We start from the raw sequence: 27,941 nt of genomic DNA, 5'->3' as shown, positions 1-27,941 counted from the left end.
GATTTCTCAGCAACCACTGCGGTGACAAATATAAACGATACGTCCAGGAATGGGGTTTGAAAACTCTCAGAGGCGTCATATCCGTTTGAGCCCTCAGGGGCCCATGATATTGGGCCCTTGATTTCTTGGTAACCGCCGAATTCAGAAATAAAAACGATACGTCCAATTATGGGTGATTAAATTTTATCTCGATTGCGATACCCATTAAGGCCCTCAGGGGCCTTTAAATTAGGAAAATTGATTTCTTGGAAACCGTCGAGACAACATATGTAAATGATAGGCGATTCATGAGGTATAAAATTTTCTCGATAGCGATGCCCATTAGGGCCCCAAACATTTGGCTGATGTGGAACGAATATTACGGCTGGGCCGACTTATTAAAAGTAAATGCATTCTATTAACTGTACCTACGTTACCTTACTACGTTTACCGCAAACGGCTTCATGTTACTGTTCCGCTTTTATGTTTTTCATCAAACACGCAGCTCACAGAATGTGCAGCTTACCTTGGAACAGTCTGGAACAACCACCTGTTCCAATTCTAGCAATATTTCATAGAACGTTAAACATTTTATTAGTTTTTACATAATTAATTACCGCTGAAAAAAATTATTTTGAAACTTGGCGCATGTGATTAAGAAAAATATCGAAATTATCCAATTTGGTATGTAAATTCATTTTGCTATAATTTAGATAAATCGAATTATGACCAATTATCATCCAAAAGAAATCGCCATTGAGAAAACCTTGAAGAACACCATAACTGATCCAAAACAGTTCATAGTAAAACCTAGGAGCAACAAACACAACACCCCACACAAGAAGAACGCAACCCGTAAAAAATCGTGGATTTTATTGTGTACATTTTTCATTGGCTAGACGCTTTAGCGCCTGCTGCCGTCGGAAGGGGAAAATTCGGAAATTGTCTTCCCCCCCACCCGTAAAACGTTGAGCGTAAAGGCTCGTGACGCTCGTCCAAAACGGTCCAATGAAATTCGTATACAACCTTTCGTTAGCGTGTTTAAAGGCTATAGCTGCGTTCTCCTTGTGTTTGTTGCTCCTAGGTAAAACGAAGGAGTAGATTCGCTAAAAAGGGCAAGGATCAAATAGTATGGATTAACATCAGGCCTTCCTTCTTCATCGCATTACTTTCTACAATGCAACAATAACCAGAGAAGGTTACATTGTCGGCAAAAAACCCTGAGTTTGACCAGCTTTGTATATCTCTTAAGATTAAATTAAAACTTTTAGTAATAGTAATTTATTTGACAGCTTAAATAAAGATGCTTAATTTTATTAGAGTGTGAAGATAGAGTTTTCATACATGGTGCAAACTTATTTTGCTAAATTTTAAACGACCAATTTAATCGAAGAGATCCACTTAGTCTATAGCTGGTGCCAAACGCAAGTAGCGTTACGTTTAGCTCACGCGTACAAAGATTAAAATAAGTACAATTTTAAAATTGGTTGATTATATTTGCATGTTCCGGTTATTTTTGATATCCTCTGGACATGGTCGCCGGTGACATATTTCTCTTCTTTCCATTCACCATATCGTGGATGGAAGGGACTTTAACGTAGCAGGAGCAGCAAGAGGGAAAACTGAACGAATCAGAAACCGGATTCTCTTGCTCAGGGTCTATAGCCACCAGCCTCTTGAAAGAATAACGTTGTTTGCAAAATGACCTGTATCCGGATGGAAGGCTGTCGTGCACGTAGTCGCAATCAGAACCTTCTTTACTATAACCAAAAAGTGATAAAGCATTCTAAATAATTAATGAATATAAAATTTATAACAATAACAGCGGTTTATCTTCCACTCTATCAAGATAAATGTAAAAAGGCATATCGTTTTCGAGATCTAATCTAATAAAGTGCACATTTACTTGAAGCTAATAAAAGCCACCTTTGGACTATAATGTATTTAAATTACGCGAAAAGGTAAAATAAAAAGGGGGCTAAGAAAACTCAACACTAACAAATTTATAGTGATGATAAGACTTACGAAATACTCGGACAAATAGGTCTTCGAGAATAAACTTAAACCTGTCTTTTTACTCATCTTAAAAGTGTCATTTCACAATGTCTTAATGTCGACTGTTCCATCGTGTTCCCTTTAAAATTTGAAGTGTCAATCACGATCATTGATATAAATTAATCCCAATATATCGTACTTATCTTTTGAGAGTTAAGTAAAAAAAGTAGATATTGGGATCAAAGCGAATATATGTTTAATGAGTCATATGACCTTGCTACAAAGACACTCTTTTTTGGACCACATAGTAATTTGAGTTTTACCGGTTTGCAGTGTGAGCTCTGGAAGTAATGTCCAGCAGAGGATAGGCTTTGATAAAATTATCTGACATGGTGACCCAAAATAACCCTCAATGACTGAACTATACAGCATGGCGCTTATATTGAAATCTGCATAAAATCATTCGGTACTATCATATCGTCGTCAGAAACAAGTATTCAACGCTAGCGTGAGACTGCCAAGATATATTTTACAAGTGAATAACCATATATTTATGCACAAATTTATATTTCTCTTTCGGAGAAGTATTGTAAACTTATGTAGTAAACATTTTATTTGTTATCACCGTTGCCTTTATTGACCTTTGATTATATATTAAAAATGGGTATAGTTTCTGTTATAAAATGAGATTTGTATTATTTAAAGGCGACCCTATACCACGATTGTTACATTGAATATAGACAAGGAGGTAATTACTTAAATTGTAGGATATTGATTGATTACGCAATGTGTTTGCATCATGGTCGAATTTTCATGGGCAAAAGTCGGAAGACTCAAATTTCAGGAAACAATTTTTTATGTGCGATGAGAGTGATTATTGTAATTTATGAAATGAAACAGCACTAACAAAGGTTTCATCCCGAGGGGTTAAGTAGACCTTTATGTACCATGAAAGATAATTTTAAATGAAAAGTTACAATGGTCATTCGTTTTGCCATATCAACCAAAAATGTTTTTCACAGCTCAATTTTTAACTTTCTAAACGTAAAATAGCATGGGAAAATCATTAAGTGTAAACCCTAACATTTTTTCCGAAATTTTATTGATTTTACCCATTTTTGTTGATTTTACCCATTTTTGTTGATTTTACCCCATTTTATCAATTTTACTCAATTGTTTTACAAAACTATTAATATTTTACTTTTTACCCTTACAAACCGTGATGCTTCTTTACGTAGAGAAAGTTTAAACTTGAGGTGTTAAAAAGATTTTTGGTAGCCATGGCTAAACGAATGACCATTGAAACTATTCGCTTTAGGAGCTTTCAAGGTAAAACAAATCGGAGATACACCTTGTCCTTTCAACAAGTATTTGATGGTTTGAATTCAATGAGCTTTTAGCATATTTATCATTCCAAATATCCGTTTTAAAAAACTTTGACACTTCTCCGTGGCTGTAACGAACTCCCGCCTTCGCACATATTTCAGGGTTCATGAATAACAGGGGAATTGCGTTGTAAAATTAGTTGGCGTTGTCGAGGTCAATTTTTCTTTATGTACAATAAAAAGCAGCTTACACGCATTGATCTGAACTGACGCTTTGGACGTAGTCAACGTCATTAATGACGTATCTCCATTTGTTTTGATCGTTCTTGGCCAATCTTGGTAGCACTGTACGAGAGCGGATTCGACAGATGGGTTCATCGGAAAGTTCTTCGCGCATTATGGTTCGTCGGCTGTTGATTCCTTTAGTTCCGAAAAGGTTGTCGAACTCGTTCGGGCTGAATTTAAGCAGACGACGAATGCGCTCACTATAAAATGTGGAAATTGGAAAGTTAGAGATTGCAATGTGTCGGAAAATAGTGTCGCATTGTAGTGATATCCGTTAAAATAGTCCAAATAAAATATATAGACTTCGCACGAAAACGGACACAACGTCCTTTCAAAACAAACACTGTTTCATGGTAGTTTGTAAGTATGCGCAATCTATTTTCACCCCAGCATTACATATTTGAAGTGAAGTTCATCCGCTTTCGAATTTTCATGACATTTCTTCACACGGATGATGGTCATAAATTTTTACGTTTTGTGATTTTAAAGCAGACGAACTTTCGTTACGAAGTATGCGAGGATGGTACCATAGATTATTGCTTTCTATAACTATAAGTCTTAAAGTTTGTCCATTTATTTATTTACTAGCTTTAATACCCGGCTTCGCCCGGGGTGTTAGTTTTAATGAACTAGATCTGATTTGTTCGTAAGAAAGGTAAACGCTGTAGCAAAAACGCCACACGCGTAGCAAAAACGTAACACACGTAAAACGCGTAGCAAAAAGTCCTGATCTACTCCCCTTCTACGAATTTCACACTAACCCGTTAAAAATGTTCAAAGGTCAGGATGGGTGCAAGGAACTCAAGTGAGGAGATAAGAGAAGCAAAGAGGCGAAAGTCCAAAGTCGAGTGAAATAAAAATTAAATTGAATTAGATTAATAACCATGTCAGGTATTTGGAATTAGGCGCGTTTAGTTGGAAATCAGGCCCTGAAAATTGAGTTAAAGTTTCAAAGCTCTAGAGCTAACCTTTTTCGAGTTCTTAGGAACAAGACATACAAATAAATAAATAAAAGGACAAACTTAATTAATTTATTTATTTGAATCTCATGTTCCTAAAAACTTGAGAACGTCTAGCTCTAGAGCTTTGAAATTCTAACTCAATGTTCAGGGCCTGATTTCCAACTAAACGCGCCTAATTCCAAATACCTGGCATGGTTTTTAATCTAACTCAATTTTACAAATAATTAAATTATATTTTAATCGACTTTGGACTTTCGCCTCTTTGTTTCCTTTATCTATTTTTCCGGCTGGTCTCGACTTCCCTTACCTCCTCTCACGAGTTCCTTGCGCCCGTCCCGACCTTTAAACTTATTAAACGGGCTAGTGTGAAATTCGTAGAATGGGAGGTTTAGTTTGGATTTTTAAGTTGTTCAGTACTTTTTGCTACGCGTGTTGCGTTTTTGCTACAGCGTTTACCTTTCTTACGTACAAATCAGATCTAATTAATTAAAACTAAGGCCCCGGGCAAAGCCCGTTGTGAAATTTAGTACTCCTATATTCTTAGGTACCTCAATGCATTATTGTTAGGCCTAATATTTTAAATACTAGATATCAACCTTATTGCTCAAATACTAAAAACCAAATCGTTAGGATTATAGGGTATGAGCGGACAATGTTTCTTAAATTGTAACCTTTCATCACTATTAATGATATTCAAGTCGGCTAATACCCAAGGCACCACCTTAGGCCTAACTCATCTTTTAATGCTTTAAACAGGTGGTCGGGTTGTAATGCTGCTTAATACAACTTACACAAGAGTGCACAGTAAAAGAGCAAATATGGTGTGGAGTATATTTTGGCGAAAAAAACAAATTCCTGAGATAACTCTTTTGTGTTTGTACCTAATATTAACTACTATTATTATTATAAAAAGGATCGATGAAAAAGGTTTTTACCATTTACCACTGTTCAATTTAAAATATTTTTAATTTGTGAGAAATTACCGCCATTTTTCGTTATAGAAACGTTTCAGCATACACTTTCACAGCAAAAGATGGCATATACTATTATACTCTTCTAGGTGCATTTCGCGACTGTAATTTAAAGCTAGAATTAATATAAATGTTATTTGGAAGGTGTACAGATTATAAAATATATACTCATTATCTTAAGGTGCTACTAGCCATGTAAATGAATGACCATCCCTTTTAGGTCTAAAATAAAGTCTATTTTTTCCCCATATATCTCCATTTTTTCGCAGTGTGCCATTCACTCTTCTCGCTTCGGATAATCCCGCTTAATCGGCCCGAAAACACACTGATGCCTTCAGAAATGAAACGCTCGCATTCGTGTTTTCTTCCAATAGAAAAATGTTAAATTGTAATGCTTTGGAAATTTTTACGAAACGGTTGGGCTGATTACAGTGTGATACCTTTTAAAAACCCTTACGAATAGTCTAGTGAAGGTGCAATTTCTACGCTATACTCCAATAGTTTGATGTTGTGCAACACTAGCAGGAAGTGTCGCACTAATGAAAGCAAATGATTTCGTACAGCGTAAGCTGAAAGTTCGGAAAATGAATATATAATCTGAAATCCTATAGGGGTTACACATTGAATTATATTGTGTGCGTGTTTGTAAATTACAATCCTATGTCGAAGACTTTATTTCAAAATCTCGCTTTTTTGGGTCCGTTTTCAAAACATTTCTCTGAAAAGTGAAGGGAATTTGGAAAATTGTCCAACTACTTATTTCTATTCCTCATAACCGTAAATCACAAATACTGAAAACTTCTTCAATTATAATAGCACCATATATCTTAAAATGATTACATTTCTTTCAAAACCAAGCCAATTTATTGAAAAAACTAGACATTAAACTAATCAAACTATTATATCTTAAAATAAAAGTTCACATTAATAATCGCTAATTGAGTTTCCAGTATAAAGGCAATAAAAGTCGCTAGAGGACTTGGAATGGTGCCTTGGGTATTAGCCTAGCTGATTATTATCAAGTGTTACATGTGTCGTGAACAGCGAAATAAAAGACGCGAACTTTTCCGACATAAAAACCGGTAAACCTTTTTCCTCTTATTTCAAAACAGAACTGGCCGTTAATTTATTTTTACACGCGCAAAATAACACCTTTTTTAACAGCAACCAAAAACTCACTTTCACGCGCGCGTGCGCTATGTAAACATTTGAAAACGAATATAGGTACATGTACTATACAAAATTACGATGTGTACAACCGAACATTCCGCCCGCCTTGAAATAACGAATTTCAAATGAGATAGTAAAAGTCCGAAAAGTTACATTTGCATACATAAATAACCCTTAGTAAACAGTTTGAATACAATTAAAATCAGTCTAGTGGTAACTGGCATAATTTAACTACGGGTCTTTTCAGTGATTTGTCAGAGGTTCTGACAGTTACGACGCGAACTTGATTGTCTTGTCCTGGATGAAGTTCAGTGATTCTTGCCATTCTCCACTTGGTTGGAGGTAAATCTTCATCTTTGAGCAAGACCAAGTCGCCGACTCGTAGATTCGGTTTTGGTGTAGTCCACTTTGGACGTTGTTGAAGGCGAGAGAGGAATTCATTTCGCCAACGGTTCCAAAAGTGCTGCAGTACTTGTTGGCCCAATTGCCAACGTGACAGGCGGTTGACGTTTTCAGAAGTGAGATCGGGTTCGGGTATTGCGGTGAGCGCATCTCCGATTAGGAAATGTCCAGGTGTCAACGCATTGAAGTCGTTTGGATCCGAGCTTAACGCCGTTAAAGGACGTGAATTTAAGCAAGCTTCGATTTGGCAAAGAAGCGTTTGCATTTCTTCAAAGTTTAGAACCATGGTGCCAAGAACTCGTTTCAGATGATACTTGACGGACTTCACCCCGGCTTCCCAGAGGCCTCCAAAATGTGGCGCTGCAGGCGGGTTGAAGTGCCAATTAATTCCTTCGTCTGCGAGCCATCGTGATACTTGATCGTTGTTGTTTGTAGAGACTATGAATTTGATGAATGTTTTCATCTCTCGATCGGCTCCTGTAAAGTTGGTTCCACAGTCGCTGTAAATATCGGCGCATTTTCCTCGTCGAGCAACAAAGCGTTTCAATGCTGCCAGAAATGCTTCGGTGGTCATGTCACTGACAAGTTCAAGATGAATTGATCTTGTGGTAAAGCAAGCGAAGACGGCAATGTATCCCTTAAACCTGAGGTGACTTCGTCCCTTCATTAGTTTAAGGGTAAATGGTCCTGCGTAGTCGACTCCACACTTCAAAAATGGCCGAGCAGGATTTACTCTCGCTGGTGGTAAATCGCCCATAAGTTGCTTTACAGTGACTGCCTGCTGTCGTACACATGAAACACATCTTCTGATATGGAAACGTATGGCATCACGAAGACCGACGATCCAATAACGTTTCTGTAAGACAGAAGTTAGTAGTTGAGCACCTCCGTGAAAATGTTTCTCGTGCTCGTGTTGTATTAGAAGTTCTGTTAATTTGCTCTGTCTCGGTAACAGTGCCGGATGCCTTTGTTCGTATGGTAAGTTGGAGTGGCAAAGTCTGCCACCAACTCTAAGAATCCCATCTTGATCGATGTACGGACGCATCGAAAGGATTTTACTTTTCCGTGGTAATTCCTTGTTTTGTTTAAGGCAAGCTATCTCTTCGTTAAAACTGTTGCTTTGGACGACCCGAATCCAATGGGATAGCGCCTTTTCGTTCTCTTCCTTCGATAAAGGTCCAGTAATCCTCAATTCTGTCGCATTTCGCGAATTGAAGACAAAACGTAGAATGTAGGCGGTGATATGATTGAGTTTTTTAAGCGCTGAAAATTTGGAAAGGAGCGTGAAATCCATTTGATGATGTGTTACTAACGAAATAATTCGTCTTTCCTCGGATAAACATTCATTTGGCTCTGAGAGTTCATGTAGTTCTTGCGTTGTTGCGGCGAAAATAAGGCACTGCGGTCCATGCCACCAGAGACCATGATTTCCCAGTTCGCTAGCGGATATTCCTCGAGAAGCGCAATCTGCAGGGTTGCTGTCTCCTGAAATGTGATGCCATTGCGCTCTCGGTAGTTTCTCGTGGATTTCTGACACTCGATTGGCTACGAACGTTTTCCAACGTTGCGGTGGAGCTTTCAACCAAGCTAGGACGATTGTTGAGTCCGACCAGCAATGAACATCAGCTATATCCAATCTCAATGACTCCCTGATCAGTTGAATCAGAGAAGCCAAAAGTAATGCACCAGATAATTCCAGTCTCGGAAGTGTGATTTGTTTGAGCGGAGCGACTCTTGTTTTCGCAGCGATCAGTTGTATTTTGATTTGTCCGTTGTTATTCACCGTCTTCAGGTATACGGCAGCTGCGTACGCTTTCTCCGATGCGTCACAAAATCCATGCAGGCTAATGTCTGTAGCATTAGCTTGCGAAATGTGCCGTTGAACCGTAATGTTTTCAATTTCTGGTAAATCGGTTCGAAACGACCTCCATTTAGCTTGAAGTGGTTGGGGAAGTTGCTCATCCCAATTCAATTTTAGCTGCCACATTTCCTGTAACATCAGTTTCGCTCGAACGGTTACTGGTGCCAACAGTCCCAGAGGATCGAATATCCTTGCTGTATCCGAAAGAATCGTACGTTTAGTGATTGAACTTCTTGACGCTGGAGAAGTAACCATAAACGAGAAATTATCAGCCGAAGGAGTCCAATATAGGCCGAGAGTCTTGACTGATTCGTCGTTCTCGATGCATAGTGGCTTTTGTAAATCCTTCATGTTGGCTGGTAGTGTATCCAATAATGCAGCTTCATTCGACGCCCATTTCCTTATTTCAAATCCTGCTTGAGATGTAGCTTGAATGATTTCTGACTGAAGTCTTAAAACGTTCTCAATCGTTTCGTCGCCTGTCATTAGATCGTCCATGTAGGAGTCATTTTGTAAAGCCGAAGATGCCAACGGAAGTGTCTCTTTCACGTCATGGCCGAGTTGCTTCAAGACTTTAGTTGCTAGGTATGGCGCTGATGCGGTTCCATATGTAACCGTTAGCAAACGGTATTCGAGCAAGGGTTCGTGTGAGTTGTTTCGCCAAACAATTCTTTGAAGATCGGAGTCGTCTGGATGTACTCTAATTTGACGAAACATTTTGGCAAGGTCTGCTTTCATTACAATGCGATGTTGACGAAAGCGAATAAGGAGGTTGACCAAATCATCTTGAAGTTTTAGCCCCACTAGCAGATGATTGTTTAGGGAAACTCCAGTTGTAGATTTGGCAGAGGCGTCGAACACTACACGAACTCTCGTGGTGGTACTGTCTTCTTTGAATACCGCATGATGAGGCACGTAGTAAGATGGATTGGTTTCGATTTTTATTTCATTCGAGGGAATGAGTTCCATATGTCCAAGGGCAATGTATTCCCCCATGAACTTGCGGTACTCCTCATAGAGATTCGGGTTAACACGTAGACGTCGTTCTAAGTGAGAGAATCGACGGATTGCCATTTGTTTAGAATCTCCAAGTTTTGGTGCATCGTTTATCTTTGGTAATCGTACAGTGAATCTTCCTGTAGAGTCACGTGTATGTGATTCTTCAAAGTTCTTTTCACATTGAATTTCTGTTGGAGATAGTATTCTTTGAGGCTGGATGTCTTCTAGCTCCCAAAGATGTTTCAAATCTGCTTCCAATGTACAATGGTGGACCTTTATTTTCGAACTTCTTCCGGCCATCAGCAATGGACCGGAAACTGCCCATCCGAAAAGAGTATTAAAGGCACCTGGAAGACCTTCTTTCCCCTTGCAAATGCCATCTTGTAAGAGCTCTAGATACACGTCAGCACCTAGTAAAATATCCACTTGTCCAGGGCTATGAAAAGTTGGATCAGCAAGTGTTAAGCCTTTCAAGTGTAGACAATTTCCAGGATCGAACGGACTGTTAGGTAAATAATCCGCGACCTTTTTCAGGACGATTGCCTCGACGATGACCTCCGACGTGTTAATGATATTTGACTGAATATTCACCATGACACTGCCTTGAGAGGTGTTCATTCCGGTTGCTCCAATCCCGTCAACTGAGACGTTGAAACGTGTTCGCTTCAATCTTAGTTTCCTCGTGAATTGTTCCGTGATGAAACTGGCTTGAGAACCCGAGTCCAGAAGCGCTCGGGCTGGATAAAGTTGCTCGTCAAGTCCCTTGACTTGGACCATTGCGGTTGCCAAGATAACTTGGGTTGATCCAATTATTTCACGAGATGGGCATGAAACTACACCGGAGGTTGCCTTCGTCTTCGTTAATTCCTTCTCTTGATGTAGAAGTGTGTTATGTCGTGCGTTGCATTTCCTACAATGACCAGATTTGCAGTCATTGCTTTGATGACCGGTTCGTAAGCAATTGAAACACATGGCACTCCTCTTGACCATGTTCCAACGCTCGTCCGAAGATGCATTCAGAAAATTGGTACATTTGTATACCGAGTTTGTTTCGTTGCAAAAGTGACACGTCTCGCTCAGAGCACCATGATGAGCCTTTGTACTCGGTCTCTGATGTAATGGAGGCTTCGACTTGATTGCAGTAGTTGTAGGCGGAGCTGCTGCTAAGGCTCTGGCCCGTTGTTCAAGAAATGCAACGAGATCTTTGAAAGTTGGTCTTTCGGTCCCCCTCAGGGAAAGTTCCCATTGTCGGCGAGATTCTGAATCCAGTTTTTCCTTTACAAGATGAAGTAGTATGGAGTCCCAATGTCGTACTGGTTCTTTGAGAACCTTGAGCGCCCTTATGCATTCGGCGGTGGTATCGATGAGCGTTCGTAAAGCGGATGAAGATTCTTGGATGACGTTAGCTTGACTGAAGAGACGTTTTACGTGTGCATCGATGACTTGCCGGGTATTGTTGAACCGATTGTTTAAGATATCCCAAGCTTCCAGATAATTAGCGTCAGTTACCGGAATAGATTGAACTAGGAGCGCTGCTTCGTTTCGTAATGATGACTTCAAATACTGAAACTTCTGAGCTCCGGTGAGCGATTCGTTGTTGTGTACGGTGGCCGTGAAGAGATCATGAAATGGAAGCCAATCGACGTAACCACCGCTGAATGATGGAAGTTCCAGCTTAGGTAAACGTACATCACTAGCTGGTCTGACTTGTCTCACTGGAATGTTTGCTGCTCTTTCATTTGATTCAGTGACGAGTAGGATTGTCAGATCTTCGAGTCGAGTGACTAGAGGGTTGTATTCATCTTCGTGATCCGCGAAGTCGTCGTCGTCGGGATCGATATTTGCAACTACGGCATCGTGAACCTCATCCAAGTCTTTCGATAGTTTTTCCACCTTGTCTACATACAGCTTCAAGGCGACGTCAGATAGATTCGTTGCTGTTTGACCCACCGCATTTTCAATCCTGGTGATCTGTCCCTTGATAGCTGCTCTTCTTCTCACCAGAACATCCATGATGACTTATGTTGATTCGTTTACGATCGGGATATGATCGATGGTTTAAACGGTTTCCAACGGAGAATCCACGCTAATTTTCACTGTCTCTCACGGAAAGATAGCCGATTCGATGATTAGTTGAGGAACATAATCAAGTTGACGAATGTATCCGGCTCGACGGACCAAAAAATGTCGTGAACAGCGAAATAAAAGACGCGAACTTTTCCGACATAAAAACCGGTAAACCTTTTTCCTCTTATTTCAAAACAGAACTGGCCGTTAATTTATTTTTACACGCGCAAAATAACACCTTTTTTAACAGCAACCAAAAACTCACTTTCACGCGCGCGTGCGCTATATAAACATTTGAAAACGAATATAGGTACATGTACTATACAAAATTACGATGTGTACAACCGAACAACATGTGACGTAACATTTAAAGGACCCCTTTTACGTATTTCATGAACGGCCTCTTACTTAAACCAAATCGTTGTTTTTAATAACGTTTAAGAAAAAAGGTAAAACAATCTTACGAACGCAGGGTAGTTGGTAACATTTTCGCAAAACGTGGAACTGGATGAAGTGACACAGTCGGGCATTCCGAATCGGTTCGTTGGGGGGTCCAATCTCAACAGGTCTGTTGGGAACATGACGTCTTCTCTGTGAGAGCGTGTCCTGGCCCTGTTAGCTTCTAATTCTCCTGGGTATACCACTGGTAAATCTACTGGAGCCGGCATCCCGTGGATCAAAATCACCAAATAGCTCATAGCAAAAATTTCAGCCTGAAAGAATAAACGGGTGAGTTCATGTTTCATAATTTTTATAAAACATTGACGTTAAGATAGAATTATGCCTCAACATTTACTTATTATCAGCTAGGTTTCGACTCAACCAGCAAGTTAATTTTATTAATCCAAGTGGTATTGTAACCCACCCACCTGAATTAATGGCATTAAAAGCAGCTTGTTGACTTAGGCCTAAGGTGAAGCTGATTTAGTTGATGGTACGAAGACGGGAAGTGGCAAGCTATATATGCCACATGACGTCTAGAGACCGATAACTATAGGCAGACGTAAATCATGACCACTCACGGAGCACGGGGCGCCATCTTAGTAGACTCACCCTTATATTAACGGAAAGCAATTCTTTTCAAAATTGTCGTTTAACTCTAAATTTAACAATAGCTTTGAACTCGTAAATTAAAACGCAAATACTTAATGGAAATTAATCATCATAGACGTGAAAATCCAAAGAAAATACCTCGATGACTATTGTTAGTGGCGAAGCGTGCAGGATGGTAGCAATGCAGTCACCAAATTTCCCCGTTTTTTTTTCGGCCAACTGAAAGCCGTAGGAATTTATTTTACCGTCTATTCAAAGGTTATGATATAAATCTGAAGTACCAGAGAAAACCAATAAATTCGCACGAGACTTTTGAAAAGCAGGTACTTATGGACTGGATTTCGTGAAGCATGAAAATACATATAAAATTAAATTATTGGAATACTTTCAAATAAGTCGGCGAAAAATTGGATTTTCAAAATTGGGCTTTATGAAACCTGATATATTTGTTGATGAAGCATATGATTATGATTTTTTTTATGTACTGAGGTCAATAGTAAGGTCTAACAAATCCCTCCAAAGAAAATCCTTTTAAGGAAACTTCCTGCGAGGCTACGGGGCACAGCTTGGAAATCTTTGTACTACGTCAAATCGGCATCTTTGCTTAAATTTAATATGTATAAGCGGTTTTAAATTTTACGAAAATAATGGCTCAGAGAAATGCTTTAAGAATGGACTTCTATAATATAATACTAAAATTTAAATTAAATTTTTTTACTCTTGATACTATGATACCTTAAAATCTGAAAAAGAAAGCGCTAGGCAAAACTACTTAGAGGCCAACGATTATTGGATAAGATTACAAAACTTTAGTTTAAGGTATAAATAACAAAAAAAATCGCAACCGTCCTACTAAACAATAACCAAATTCTAACACGTTTTATTAAATTGTTCAAAAATAAGCACAAAGAGCGCGTGGGTAGACAGTTGCAAAGTTTAAAAAAATAAAATCATTTTAAATTTAGTAACTTTTTCTTCTACGCTCAAAGAACGGACCTTTATTTCTCATTTGAAAAAAAAAGATTGCACCAAGGCATCTCAAATCGAAAAGGTTGTTTACTAGTATTTAGAAGCCAAGCCTTTAAGTCAGTCAGCATTCGTCAGTAAATGTATTTTTACTAGCATGTCTAATTTTATGAAGAAAACCCCCAATTGAAGGAAAAATCAAGGATTTAAAATAACTATTATTTTCTAAAGATTCCTCATTCAATTGTTCGAAAACTTTTGTCTAGGTAATTTTTAACCGTTGGGGTTTTACGAATTACTCTACCGTATCAAAATGTGTCACTGGTGCTCGATGTATTTTAAAAATTTCAAATTATTTTCAAATAAACTGAATGCGAATTTTTTTTATAATCATAATAAATATAATAATTTGGGAATGTTTTGTAGAAAACACACTATAAGTTTATGATACCTCTAAATGGTCAAGTAAGCCCTTTCAAGGTGGAATCTTTGTCTAGAAAACGTGATGTCGAAACTTGTCTCCGATTCCTGCGGAAATGAAAATGTTTAAAAACAATTCGAAGCCAGCGCTGCTGTGCGGTCGAGGATGAAACTATATTAGCAGGGGCTAATTTTAGTAGGCGGAGCTTAGTGGGGTGGAAGGGGATAGGGTACTTTACGATAATATTAACGTCGTCTGCTCGCGTGGAGTAAGAACTGTCTTTTCTCTTAATTAAGTGGGCAAGAATGGAATGAGGAAGATATCTTGAAAGGGAATTATGGATGAAATACCGCGTTCAATTAATGAGAGATTAAAGAAAATTTTAAATCTATATATCTTTATGTAAAGTTTACTTACCAGTTATAAGCCTTGGCTCTAAAAACATAACCGCTAGTGTTTGAGTGCCTTTCTTTAAAGTTTTTACTTTCAAATCGACTTTGGATGATTCCCACTCAATATAATCCCTCTTTCAGCTGCAAGATTGCACTGAGTTTGTTTAAAACACAAATTAGCCATTATAACAACTTGAGAAATTTAAACTTCCAACACATCAAATATAAACATCCCTCCCATTCGCTCCTAAAAACTGTCGGCTATTTTTATTAGCCAATATCAGGAATCCATACCTATACTTGGTATCCTTATCGCGTCAGATTTCTGTCTCGATGGGGCTGACGGTTTTTTTTGACGTCACTATGTTAACTTAAGAAACAACTACGTTAGAGGGGAGCGCGCGCAGAGGGGATTTTTTTTATCGTAGGTGGGGCCAAAGCCGTCAGAGTGATCTTACTATACGCGATACGGCAATATAAGCATTCCATGTAGAGGTATGGATTCCTGCCAATAGCCATGACTTTTTAGTTTAGTCACAAAAGAAAATAAACCAATAGAAAAAAGGTTTTTCCCCATGCGGGGAGAATGAATATGAAATTTTACTTTTTTTAGGCAGTTCAGGCTAGCCTTACACTAAACGGGATTAGGAAACGTCGGCTTCGGCAGTTCAGGTTTAAATTAAGGCTACGTTGACACACAGTGTGGATAGAGTATAGGTCTATTTGGACCAGCTATCCGCCATAGACAAAGTAGCCATTTGACTAACAATTGAAAGTATCATAAACTTATGGTTACACTTATTTTTTAAATATCTTCAAAATATGGGTTTCAATACCTTAATAAGCTCAAAAATAATATCATCCTATCAAACAAAAATAAGTTTCATACTCGCAAGTTTTTCTAAACCGGTAACAGCAAATGTGCAAAGCTGAATAACTACATTTGCAGAAATCACGTTTTGAAAGCCAGTTTTAATATTTTAAAGTTTTGCTAATTTTTTAATATATTTACGCTCATTTCTATGTTGTTCAACCATATTAGTAATTTTTGTAAAACTGAGATGCTGCTTTCTTAAATATCAAATTTTATAATTTATAACTATTACCAAATATACTTTTGAAAAATACTATAACGAAAATGATACAACTTAAAGGAGTATTTTTAAAAAATTATATTATTTATGAGTTATATTTTCTTATTTAGAAACCACAGAAATATCAATGAAATGTAATTTATATGCATTTATAAAATATTATATTTTTACTGAAATTATTTCATTATAGTAATTGAATTTCATGATAATAATTATTTTGTATTCCATTCCGAGATGGCGGTTTTATACCGAAAATCAAGCAAGAGCCTAAACTGGGTTCACTGACTAGTTGCGTAATATATATTATTTTCAGAAATTTAAATTGTCTATTATTTTAAAGTTAGGCGTACTATTAAAATTATATATTCGTTTTCTATATGTAAAACAATTAATTTGTTTAATATGAATATAATTAAGATTTATGTTGCTATTGTTAATTGGCAGATAGTATAGAGTAGTATCGCTCTGTAGCTTTTTGGGCTATGGCAGCCATTTTGAGGGCAATTTTTTTATATATAGGAAAAATCATGGGTGACGTTGACATACTTCACGCCGATATTACTATTTTGTTAATGAAAGGGGTCGTGTCCCTCTTAAGAAGTCAAGAGTGAGAACTAAAAATATATTTTTAGCTCTATATAATTTGTGAACGGCCCCAAAAAGAAGTTTTATATCTGAAGCCCACTTATCCTATTATGCACGATTACAATACTAATAGCGTGATGTATACATAGTGTTACGGTTAAGAGTACCGAAACTTTCTATATGCATTCTATGGGTCTATATGAGTAAAAAATGTCTAATAAGCATGGGTCCTAAAGTGCTTCGTTTCAGAAATATGGGCCCCCATAAAACTACCTAAAAAAACCGGACACAGCCTTAAATCTGGCAAACAATATTCTTCCTTGAACCAAATTGTTTTCAGTAAACTATCAATTGTTTTTTATCCGTGAGGCGAGAAACTTTAATAACAAGTGGCAAAAGTTCATTAATGTACTTTTAGAAGTAAAGCCATTTTAATTTATTGATACGATTTTAATTATTAAATTTAAAGACACAAATTTCTTGTATTTCTCTTAGCCGTCTATCTAGAGACTCAAACGCCAGTCAATCGGACCATGGAACTAACTAACTTAGTTAGTTCCATGATCTGACACCAGTCTTTTAGGAATCTACTGCTGGTTGAATCTTTGAGCTTCTAACCCATTTTTCTTGAGCCCGTCCGTGCAATAAGTGTTCCTGGACCAATGTGCCATATTAGCTACAATATTAGACAATTTTAAAACAATTCCTTTAGAATTTTTATGACATTTGTATCTTTAGATTAAATAATTAAAATCGTATCAATAAATTAAAATGGCTTTACTTCTAAAAGTTCATTAATGTACTTTTAGAAGTAAAGCCATTTTAATTTATTGATACGATTTTAATTATTAAATTTAAAGACGCAAATTTCTTGTATTTCTCTTAGCCGTCTATCTAGAGACTCAAACGCCAGTCAATCGGACCATGGAACTAACTAACTTAGTTAGTTCCATGATCTGACACCAGTCTTTTAGGAATCTACTGCTGGTTGAATCTTTGAGCTTCTAACCCATTTTTCTTGAGCCCGTCCGTGCAATAAGTGTTCCTGGACCAATGTGCCATATTAGCTACAATATTAGACAATTTTAAAACAATTCCTTTAGAATTTTTATGACATTTGTATCTTTAGATTAAATAATTAAAATCGTATCAATAAATTAAAATGGCTTGTATTTGTCTTCAAACTCATTTAACTTCTAAAAGGACATTAATGAACTTTTGCCACTTGTTATTAAAGTTTATCGCCTCACGGATAAAAAACAATTGATAGTTTAATGAAAACAATTTGGTTCAAGGAAGAATATTGTTTGCCAGATTTAAGGCTGTGTCCGGTTTTTTGGGGTGTTTTTTGGGAGCCTATATCTCTGAAACGAAGCACTTTAGGACCCATGCTTATTAGACATTTTTTACTCATAGAGACCCATAGAATGCATATAGAAAGTTTCGGTACTCTTATTCGTAACACCCTGTATTAAAGGCGATCACTCGTTGCTATGGTTACGCAATAAAAACAAAACAAAACCAAAGTTAAGATATTTTAATTGCTAGGCATGAATAATAAATATTTTTATCGTGCTAATGTCATTTTTTCCTAATTCCCTAAATTCAATGTTTATTTTTTTCCACCTTACTTAAATTTCGTTATATCAAAAATTTGTAAGAAATTTAAAAATACCAAAATACGTAGTTGAATTTAGGTTCAAACATATCAATACTAAATATTTTTTTTAGCACTAGCTCACAATTTTTCATTAATTTGTGCAATAACCATGAATTCAAGTTACGTAATCGTTGTGTAATTTACCATTTTCTCAGAAACTTAAATGTTACGATCCAGGAAATATGTGTCGTGACGAATATATCTTTGAATAGCGTTTAAAAAATAAATATTTGTAAAACCTGATCTGCGTAGCGTAGACTGGTCTTTACACACTGAAAGCTAAGCAAGAGTAGTAGATTTTCTCTACATGTACAATGCATACATTGAAATCAGACTTGAGCTTAGAGTATAAAAGTATCGTCGTGTATATGGTTCTTCGTCAACTTTGACGAGACTAACCGATATATTTTAAATTTTTAATTTTAATTTTTTATTTTTTATTTTTTATTTTTTATTTTTATTTTTTATTTTTTAATTATTAATTTTTTATTTTTTATTTTTATTTTTTAATTTTTTGTTTTTTTTAATTTTTTTTTAATTATTAATTTTTAATTTTATATTAAAAAAAAGTAATTTAACATTGTAAAATCGTCTGCAAACGAGCGCTGCGAATTGATTTAGATGTAAATTGTAACAGCTATTCTCTAACCATGGCGGTGAAAGGCATGGTGACCCCCAATTAAATAAAAATTAGCGTAACCTTTTTTGGTTAATTTTTAAAATTCCTTAAACCCAAAACCCTACCGAATATTATGACTTAAGCCTAAGGTGGTGCCCTGGGTATTAGCCTAGCTTAAAAGAATTAAAATTTCAATTTTGAGGACAAATGAACAATTTCTGCTAGCTTTTAAAAAAGGAGAGAAAATCATTATAAGAATATATATATATATATATATATAAATATCAAACATTTATGGTCAAATGTTTTGACCAATCTATTAAAAATTTCTGGTGACAATAAAAGGCGAAACTTCAAACGTCGGACTGCCTTTTGTCACCTTTTAAATCCAGGTATTTAATAATTGTATTTAGCGTGAGATTGAAACCACAAATGTGTTTTAATCGGAAACGCATCTACCTACTTTGAAAAATGTTTGGTATTTTTGAAGATGTATGAATCCATTAATTCTGGAAATTTACTCAAGGGTGCCTTTCTTAAGAGAGGGCCTTCAATTTTGGAAAAAGAGTTAATTCCATTAAGGTAATACCTGAAAATAAAACTCCGTGAATGACATATTTCCTGGAGTTTTTAATGAATCACCGTTAAGGGGTTTCCGTTCATGGCGTAAGACAGACATTACGAAAAGAAACTCAAAACCAAAAAGCCGGGAAAATATTGCGCTCGTAATTACTACCAAGAGTAACTTTTAAAACTATCTCTTCTTTTTTTCGTACATTCCGGCTTCATTAGAGTAAATTATGTCGCATTCTCAAACATATCCCCTGTAGCACAAAGAGTCGATTTAAGGTCGCGCTTTGCCAATTAATCGCTCAAAACTGTGAAACTTTGGCGATTTAATAAAACAAATTGAAATATTTTTAAAATAACTTCCTTTCTGTATTATATTTTTTCGAAAAAGATTATATATTCAATCTGAGAATGTTTCCTTATTAAAAATATCTCAGCTCAAGTAGGTTATATTCGTATAGCTAAATATGTTAGGCTAAGATATTATTAATGAAGATTTATTCGTTACTTTTCCTAAGCCCCAAAAAACTCTAGAACTCTGTACTCTAGATTCAAGAGCTTTCCGATTGACGGAAATAAACTCATTGTTTCACTCCCGTTCATGGGCAGTGGTGTAGTCCTAAAACAAAAAGAACCGAGGCGATACCTGGGTACGGCCAATTTCGATTTCGCACGTAATCGAAGTTGGCTGTACCGGCCGCTAAAAATGTACGTCCAACTTCGATTTTTAGCGTGATCGAAGCTGACCGTACGTAGGTAACTATTTGAAATTGTTATGGTATTTTCCTGCGGGCAAAATATATAATAAATCCACACACCCTTTATTCGACAAAAATGATTAATGAAATAGATAGAAGTGAAGAGAAGCACATTGTGAAAAACTAAATGAAAAGAGACTTAAAACGGTTTTAAAATTCACAATTTATTTATTTAAAAAATCCAACGTTTCGGAGGAACTGTTCCTCCTTCTTCAGAGATTTTTACAAGTCTGACAGTATAATGGTAAAACTTTGGGACGAAAAAATATTAATGCGCTTTATACATACAGTGGCTACTGTACTTTAGCCGCGAACGTTTTTTATCGAAGGCGAGTTGACCGTCGAAGGGTTAGAGGAGGAACGGGCTCGGTATCTTCGTTCGCGCGCGAGGCTACGATTGTCGGAATGGGGGATTCTGCGAGAGGAGGAATTGGTTTGTTGTGTGGGAGAGGGTGAGGACCATCAAAACATTTAAAAAGTTGAGAAAACGTGGTTAAGTTAAAGGGACCATCGTCACGGTTTAAACATTGCGCAGATTTATTTTTTTAAATTTCGATGGATTCGCGTACATTAAAATGGGTTTTATGTAATTTTGGTTGAGCTAGAATGTCTATTGAGTCCCACCTAGCATTATGGCCAAAAACACGAAGGTGTTCGCTAAGGGGAGAATTATTGTTCGGGTTGTTTATATTTTTGTGTTCTTTAAGCCTTTGATGAAATGGGCGACGGCATTGCCCAATGTAATAATCACCACATTCACAGGAGATTTTATAAATAATGGCCTTGTCGAGGGGGCAGTTGGTTCTTTGTTATTACATAATAAAGCTGACAATTTGGGTGGTGGGAGATAAATACGATCGAGACCTACTGATTTAAGATTTTTGGCTAGTTTTTGAGAGAAGCCAGGATAAAAGGGGTTACATGCTGGGATGAAAGATTTTTTACGTTCTGAAACTACAGGAGCTAGAGTTGTTTGGAAACAGACGGTATTAGAGAACTTTTTTGATATTTTCATTATTATGTGATCTATTTGGGATTCCGAAAAAAATGATTTAAAGCTGTGGATTTAAATAACTTTAATTCGGAGGAGAGGAAGGAAGAATTTGAGGAAATGGTGAAAGCGCGGTGAATTAATGTTGATAGAGCACTTATTTTTTGGGAAGGATGGTGGCATGATTTCGCGTGTAAATAAGATAAGGCATTGCAAGGCTTACGATAAACTGATGTTTCAAATTGGAGGGTGGCCTGGTTGTTATGTATAAGAATGTCAAGGAAGGGCAGTTTGCTGTCTTGTACAGTTTCTATGGTAAATTGAATGGCTGGATTGATTGAGTTTAAATGATTGTGGAATTCAGAAAGACAAGCTAAGCTATGGGGCCAAACGAAAAAGGTATCGTCATAAAATCGGAAAAAACATTTAGTTTTTTTTGGGGACAGAACTGAGGGCAAGTAATTCAAAATTTTCCATAAAGGAATTACATATTAATGGACTTAAAGGTGAATCCATGGCCATGCCATCGATTTGTTTATAATACTAATTTTTAAATGAGAAACAAGCGTTATTTACACATAAACGTATTATAGTCCGAAATTTCACAATCGGAATATAATTTGGAAGTAATTAATTTGGACTTAAGACAATCTATGGTAGCATTTGTGCAGGTTTGGTGAAGAGATTGACAATAGTAGCCTCGCGCGCGAATGAGGATATCGAGCCCGTTGCTCCTATAACCCTTCGACGGTCGACTCGCCTTCGAGAAAAAACGCTCGCGGCTATAGAACAGTAGCCACTATATGTATAAAGCCATAAGTGGTATTACCACTTATGATAAAGCGCATAAATGTTTTTTCGTCCGAAAGTTTTACCATTATACTGTCAGACTTGTAAAAATCCCTGAAGAAGGAGGAACAGTTCCTCCAAAACGTTGGATTTTTTAAATAAATAAATTGTGAATTTTAAAACCGTTTTAAGTCTCTTTTCATTTAATGAAATAGAAGCAAGGCGCCCTGGCAAGTTGAAAAAAAGAGGCAGGGCGCGCCCTGGTAAAATGGAAAAACCAAGGCGGGGCGGCGCCCTGCCTTTGAAAAAAGCACCGGGGCGACGCCCCGGCCCGACTACACCACTGTTCATGGGACTTGACCAACTACATACATGTATATTGGGTCATTTTCAGTCACTTAAAATATCAAAAAGAAAGTCGTTTCGACGTAATTATACAGTACATTCTAAGTCGGGATGACGTCGTTTCGGAGTCGGTTCTCAGGTCTATTAAAAGGCGGTAAAGAGTCGACATTTTGTAGGCGGCCGACCCTTTTACCCCTAAGACATTTCGACCCTCAATCCAAAGGTCGGCCGACCGTCAGCCGACTTTAGTGTTTAGTACCTTTTGTCGACGTCGGCCCGACTCTAATTTGCTACAGGGGATTTCTCACAAATATCAAAGCTTATGAAATGTCACACAATTATATTAATAAAATTATTATTTGAAAGCATCCTAAATTATTTGAGACGAAGATAAATCACCAACATAAAGCCTATCACTTTTTTTTAATAAAGCAAAAGTATATGAAGTAGAGTTGTTTGTCGGAAAATTACCGAGGCTTTTTATCCGGAAAAGCTTTTAATTCCATTATTAGCTTAATATTGTTCGCCAAGTTTAATTTCGTGGCATTTTGTTAGATAAAAAAGAATAATTTAACTTCTAGACTAGGCTAGAATAAAAAGCCTTAAAAAGAAAATGATGTTTAAATTTTCATTTCTCCGATTTTCGAGATTCTGAAAAGTTTCTGAACAATTTTCCGGAAATGTTTTTTTTTTAAATTAACAACTCCAATTTATAAAGTATGTCTTAAGAGATAAGTACCCAACTATATACGCCTTTAAAATGGGACATTTTCTATAAACTCTCAAGGCGTCAAACGCATACACCTTTAACCTCGATCATTTAAACACAGAAAAAAATATAAGATTTACAGAGTCTATCACCCTGATGCCATAAATTTTTTGATACCGTGCCAATTAGTTTATAATCTTGGGCAAATATCACGGCCCATTAATAAAATGAGCTACTAAAACCAAATGTTTACGAAATGTGATTGAACAAAACGCTCAATAAATAATGTTATAGACGATGCCCTTCTCTGCGGTTGCAAATATTCATTGAGCGCGTTTTTAATTCTAGCCTTACTTCTGCAAATTATCACCCAAAAAAGCCAAAAACTAACTATTGGCCTTAAGTCTTATTTACTTTTTGAGTTCAAAATAATTTAATTACCAAGCAACCGTTGGATTTTTAATAATAAGAATAGACCTAAATAAAGAATGATGATTGAGGCGAAAAGGGCCGAAATCAATAAATTTATTGAATTTCTTCAGATTTACTATATTATTTAATTTTAATTTTTTTTAACTGATCTGATTTTTATAAAATAAAATATAACTTTAACGATAAAAAGATATATCATGACAAAATAGCACTTTTGAGATGAAAACTACAGCAAATTACCAAATTTTATTTTTCCGTTCTTTATCAGCCAGGCCACCTTTTTCTAACCCTAACCAGCTTTCAGCATTGGCATGAATTTAAACTGATTGGATTTACCATTGTTAAAAAAAACAATTGCCCTTAAAGCAAAATGGGGTGGTGCACATTGGCCAGCTGCCCACGTGACCAGGCCGTCTCTGTTGATATCCGTGTCTAAGACCTCCCTTGATGGTAGCTTTTGCTGCACTATTTTTCCCACCCCAAATTGATAACCCGCTAAGTAAAGATTTCTTTTACACTTAAAGAATAAAATACACGCGCACGTAAAAAATAATTTACACTACCATATTTAATAAGTGAAAAAGGTTTTGGAAAGTTTTTAGGCGGCTTACAAATCACTTTTTATCAATAACAGTCGACCAAGATAAATATAATACGCAAATAAAAATAGGAACAAAGTGTCTTTGCCTTTCTTTGTTTACTCTTAAAACGTTGTTTGACATCAACAAAGATTAGAATAAGGAATGAGAGGGGGTGTTTGTCATACAGTCCACGTGCCGGCCGAAATTTCGCCACTCGAATCAGTTCCTCTCGAATCACACGCACGCCTCACGCATGACGTTCAAGGACGCCCAATGACAATGGCCCTTGTCTTCGAAGACGGAAAATTTCACGGACGATAGAATACCGCGTCTCACAAATTAAAGAGATTATATTTGCTGATAAATATTTATATGCGCTGGTGACATAATAAAAATAAATAATTATTTTAAGTACGTTTACACACTGAAATTAACTTTATGAAATTAATATTAGTAAGCATTAATTAAATATTAATATATATGTAAAGAAATATAATATAAAATTAAATTTTATAGGGATAACCTATTTTAAACTTAATGACTTGAGTTTTAAGTATTATTATAAATAATATTTCGCGGGATATGTCCTCAATGATTTTTCGGTTTTGTTCACTTGAACTAAATAATTTGGTCGTACCGGCTTCCCCAAACGTAAAACAATTTTTATTATGCCCAAACAACCACACACGCTTTAGTAATAGGCTAGTGGCAAGCTCCAAGCCACGAAGTGCAACCAGTGTCAACACTTACTATTACCGTTAACGTCAGAAATGATTAATTCAAGAGGGCAACCGAAGAGCTCGGGGTAAATCCTTCTAACCAGAAGGGAGAGATCTTGCAAACTTGAAGCAGGAGGTTTCGAGTTTTCACCCATTGCCACAAGGTGAAACCTCACCTTTATGTCAAATGCGTTATTAACTCTGCGCATGTGCAAAGGTAACACATTGCGCGGTAATCTTATAAAAAAGGATTCAAAATGGGCGCTACATGAGATACCTTTGTTCTTAGGCAGTCGCATTTCATCATATTTTCCCCGATAGAGAGATATTGTAAAGTAGTAAAAATTAAATGAAGTAGCACCGAAACTTCATGATAATAATTAGTATAAGTTACAAACAACAAAGTCAATAGAAACAAAAGTGCTGAAAAATTCCATCATTATTCCATTTGTTCGCTATCCGTGTTTTGTTAATGCGAAAATGATGCCAAAAACATTTTGGATTTACATAAATGAATTTATAAAAGGTGTTTTTTTTACAAAAGCGAGAGCGAGTCTGTAAATTGCAGGAAGTAAAAATGGGTGATGAAAGGGTTTGACTTACATAAATACGAATGATATTATCCTAAAAAAGAGCTAGCGTACATAATTAAAATATTTCAACGGGAAATTAACGACTATTATATTTTCATTATTTTCATATTGATGATGTTTATTATATAATTACACTAGGTCATAAAATAAATTACTTTGGGTATTTTACCCGAGTAGGCTGATTCTTCCGATAGGCGGAGCAGATAACTCTTCTGTCCGAGAACGGTTTGAGGAGACCCAAAGTTTTGTTTGACCATTGAAATAGCAACATGAATTGCTAAATGTGTCAATTTTCTGTATTAATAATCTATTGCAATCCTTCGCTTCATCACCTTGTTATTTACTCTTTGGTAAAATTTCGCTAATTTCTAAAATAAGTAAAAAATTTCTGTTTTTCTCTACGTTATGTAAAAAGTTTTTGGGTTGATAGACTCTAAAACAAAGCTAATAAATTTAAATTAATATTTCTTACGTTTCATCTCAAAAAAGTATTATCAAAGTTTAAAATTTTTCAATTTAAGAGTGACTTACTCTGAATTAATAATCGTCTTATAAAACGCTCTGCCACTGCTTTTTTAATGTAACTAGCGCCATTGACCCTATTTAAGGTTAAATCTGATGGCAGAACTGTTAAATTTGGTGACCCATCGTAAAATTGCTTCTTTAAACTCTCTTTAATCCTTACCACCTTGTTTTTAAACCAAACTGTTTATAAGTGCATTCAAAGTTCGTTACCCTCTTTAAGGATGTCAAGCAAATATTGTCCTAATATATTGCTGAAAGATAGAGCAAATATTTAAAAAAGAACGTTTCTTAAATCTTTGTTATTTTAAATTTATTTATTTTCAACCTAGATAAAGCTTATCACGCGTGGAACATTTTTTCTACGGAATTAAGAATAGTCTAGTTTCTCGGAAAATTATTAAAAAAATAAATGTGTTAGTTTTTTTTATTAACAGTTGCACGAATATTAATTTCGATTATTTAATACCGAGAAATATTGTAATTCTTTTTAATAATATTTACAGTACTTTTATTTTATTGCTAGAATCCATTACGCAGCTGTGCAAATGATATTTAAGGAAGATAAAGTATAAAAATCATTCGTTATTTCTAATATTTCTTTCATATGATATACCGAAGGTCAGTAGGCAAAATAACTTTGAACAGGCTTTTTAAATATTAACATTTACTGAAGTGCCTGAAATTGATTTTGTTTTATGTAAGCATAATAGATTTATGTAAGTCATTTGCAAACTACAACTAACGAAAAACGGTTGACCAAATTAAAAATATCTTATATTTTCAGTTATGTTGTCGATTTTAACGTGTCATATTTTTAAATTTAAAGTATTTTTTCTCATATGTTTCATATTTCTTATTGAATGGACTGTTAAAAACCCTTTGAGAATAAATAAAGCCTTAGATTAACATATAATTAAATCATCTTATTTCGTTGTTACAATTTGTTAATATGAACCTAAAACAATAGCTCTCGCGAACGTGTTCAAAAAGGCCATAAATCAGCTTTTTGACATTTGCGCGTTTTTCTCTCTAATTTTAATTCTAACTTTAACTACATTTAAATAACTAGAGCTTTTCTAATTTTAAAACTTCGATATTTCTAATTAATTATATGTATTTATTTAAATTTAAAACGATATTATTATATTCCTCAAAAACAAATTTAAGATTCCGTTATACAAATATCAATATTAGCGTAATTTGAAAATTTCCACATTGCAGAATTAAATTACTACTAATTTGTTAAATTTTTAAACGCAATTTAGTCGATATAATCATGGTGGTCATAAATACTTGACCTAAGGAAATAGATTGTATAACAATCATAAAATAAATTTATACAATTTTTGTGCACGAAATAAATAAAATTATAACCACATGTTAAAAATTTATACATTTTTTTCATATGATTTATGAAATTAAATTTCTAACTCATTATTTGAATTTCGTAATTAACACTTTAATCCTGAAAAACCTAAAATTGGTTATTTCGCGAACACGTAATATTTCTAATAAGACTAACCAATTTTTATCTACGTAATGCATTTGTACAAATTAAAAATTATCCTTTTGGGCAAAATAAGTAATTAGCCTTAAGACTCGGATATTATAAAGTCATTACGTGTAAATAATATTAAAAAATCAGGAAATATTCGAACTTACCACTTGCCTCAGTTGCGCAACCATTATCCTTTTCTTTCAAACAATCCCACAGGTAATTCTAACTCTCGCGTTGCGAAATATCATAAAGTACTCGGAGTTATTGAGAGATTTTGGTAGTCTTAAGTCGCGACAGAAATCTTTTAATTGTGGGTCACGAAGCGCCGGCAGCTAGAAGAGTTCTTGAGGTTTTTTTCTAAGCTATAAGAAATTGTGACGTCTTAAGATCGAGAAACAAGCATCAAGGACTCAAGGTCGCCTTCTGACTGGAAACCAGCTCCTGTCGCTGCTCGCTCGTTCGAAGTTCCTCGTTTCGCTGCCGATGCGTTTTCCAACCGCGCCGCGACTCCCCAGATAATGACCACTTTTAGTTGATTGCCTCTTTTTTTATTTTTGCCCCGACTCTTTCGTTAATCGGAAACTGTCGCAATCGACTCAATGGTTATGTAGATGTAGTTATTTTT

At 35.8% G+C, this 27,941-nt stretch overlaps 1 protein-coding gene across 1 annotated transcript; it reads right to left on the bottom strand.

Moving 5' to 3' along the window:
- Window positions 1–1,290: 1,290 nt before the first annotated feature.
- Window positions 1,291–27,922, bottom strand: LOC149928582 (protein spaetzle-like). The gene is made up of 4 exons (XM_090158743.1): window positions 27,481–27,922; window positions 12,485–12,729; window positions 3,551–3,784; window positions 1,291–1,739 (listed from the first exon to the last, which is right to left on the bottom strand). The coding sequence occupies exons 1-4, from the start codon at window positions 27,502–27,504 to the stop codon at window positions 1,490–1,492; spliced, it is 753 nt and encodes a 250-aa protein (XP_090014869.1). The 5' UTR covers window positions 27,505–27,922; the 3' UTR covers window positions 1,291–1,489.
- Between the last annotated feature and the right edge of the window lie 19 nt (window positions 27,923–27,941).

This window comes from Leiobunum rupestre, chromosome 9 (genome assembly GCF_980474605.1).
Source record: "Leiobunum rupestre chromosome 9, qqLeiRupe1.1.hap1, whole genome shotgun sequence".
NCBI classification, from domain to species: Eukaryota; Metazoa; Arthropoda; class Arachnida; order Opiliones; family Sclerosomatidae; genus Leiobunum; species Leiobunum rupestre.
This window is presented reverse-complemented; position numbering and strand designations above follow the sequence as displayed.

Excerpts from the sequence above, each read along its gene's own strand:
- LOC149928582 (XM_090158743.1), bottom strand. The coding sequence starts at position 27,504 with ATGGTTGCGCAACTGAGGCAAGTG. Across the intron at positions 12,730-27,480 it reads TTGCGCAACTGAGGCAAGTG|GCTGAAATTTTTGCTATGAG; the intron begins GTAAGTTCGAAT and ends TTATTCTTTCAG. Across the intron at positions 1,740-3,550 it reads GTCAGTTCAGATCAATGCGT|TAAAGAAGGTTCTGATTGCG; the intron begins GTAAGCTGCTTT and ends TTTTGGTTATAG.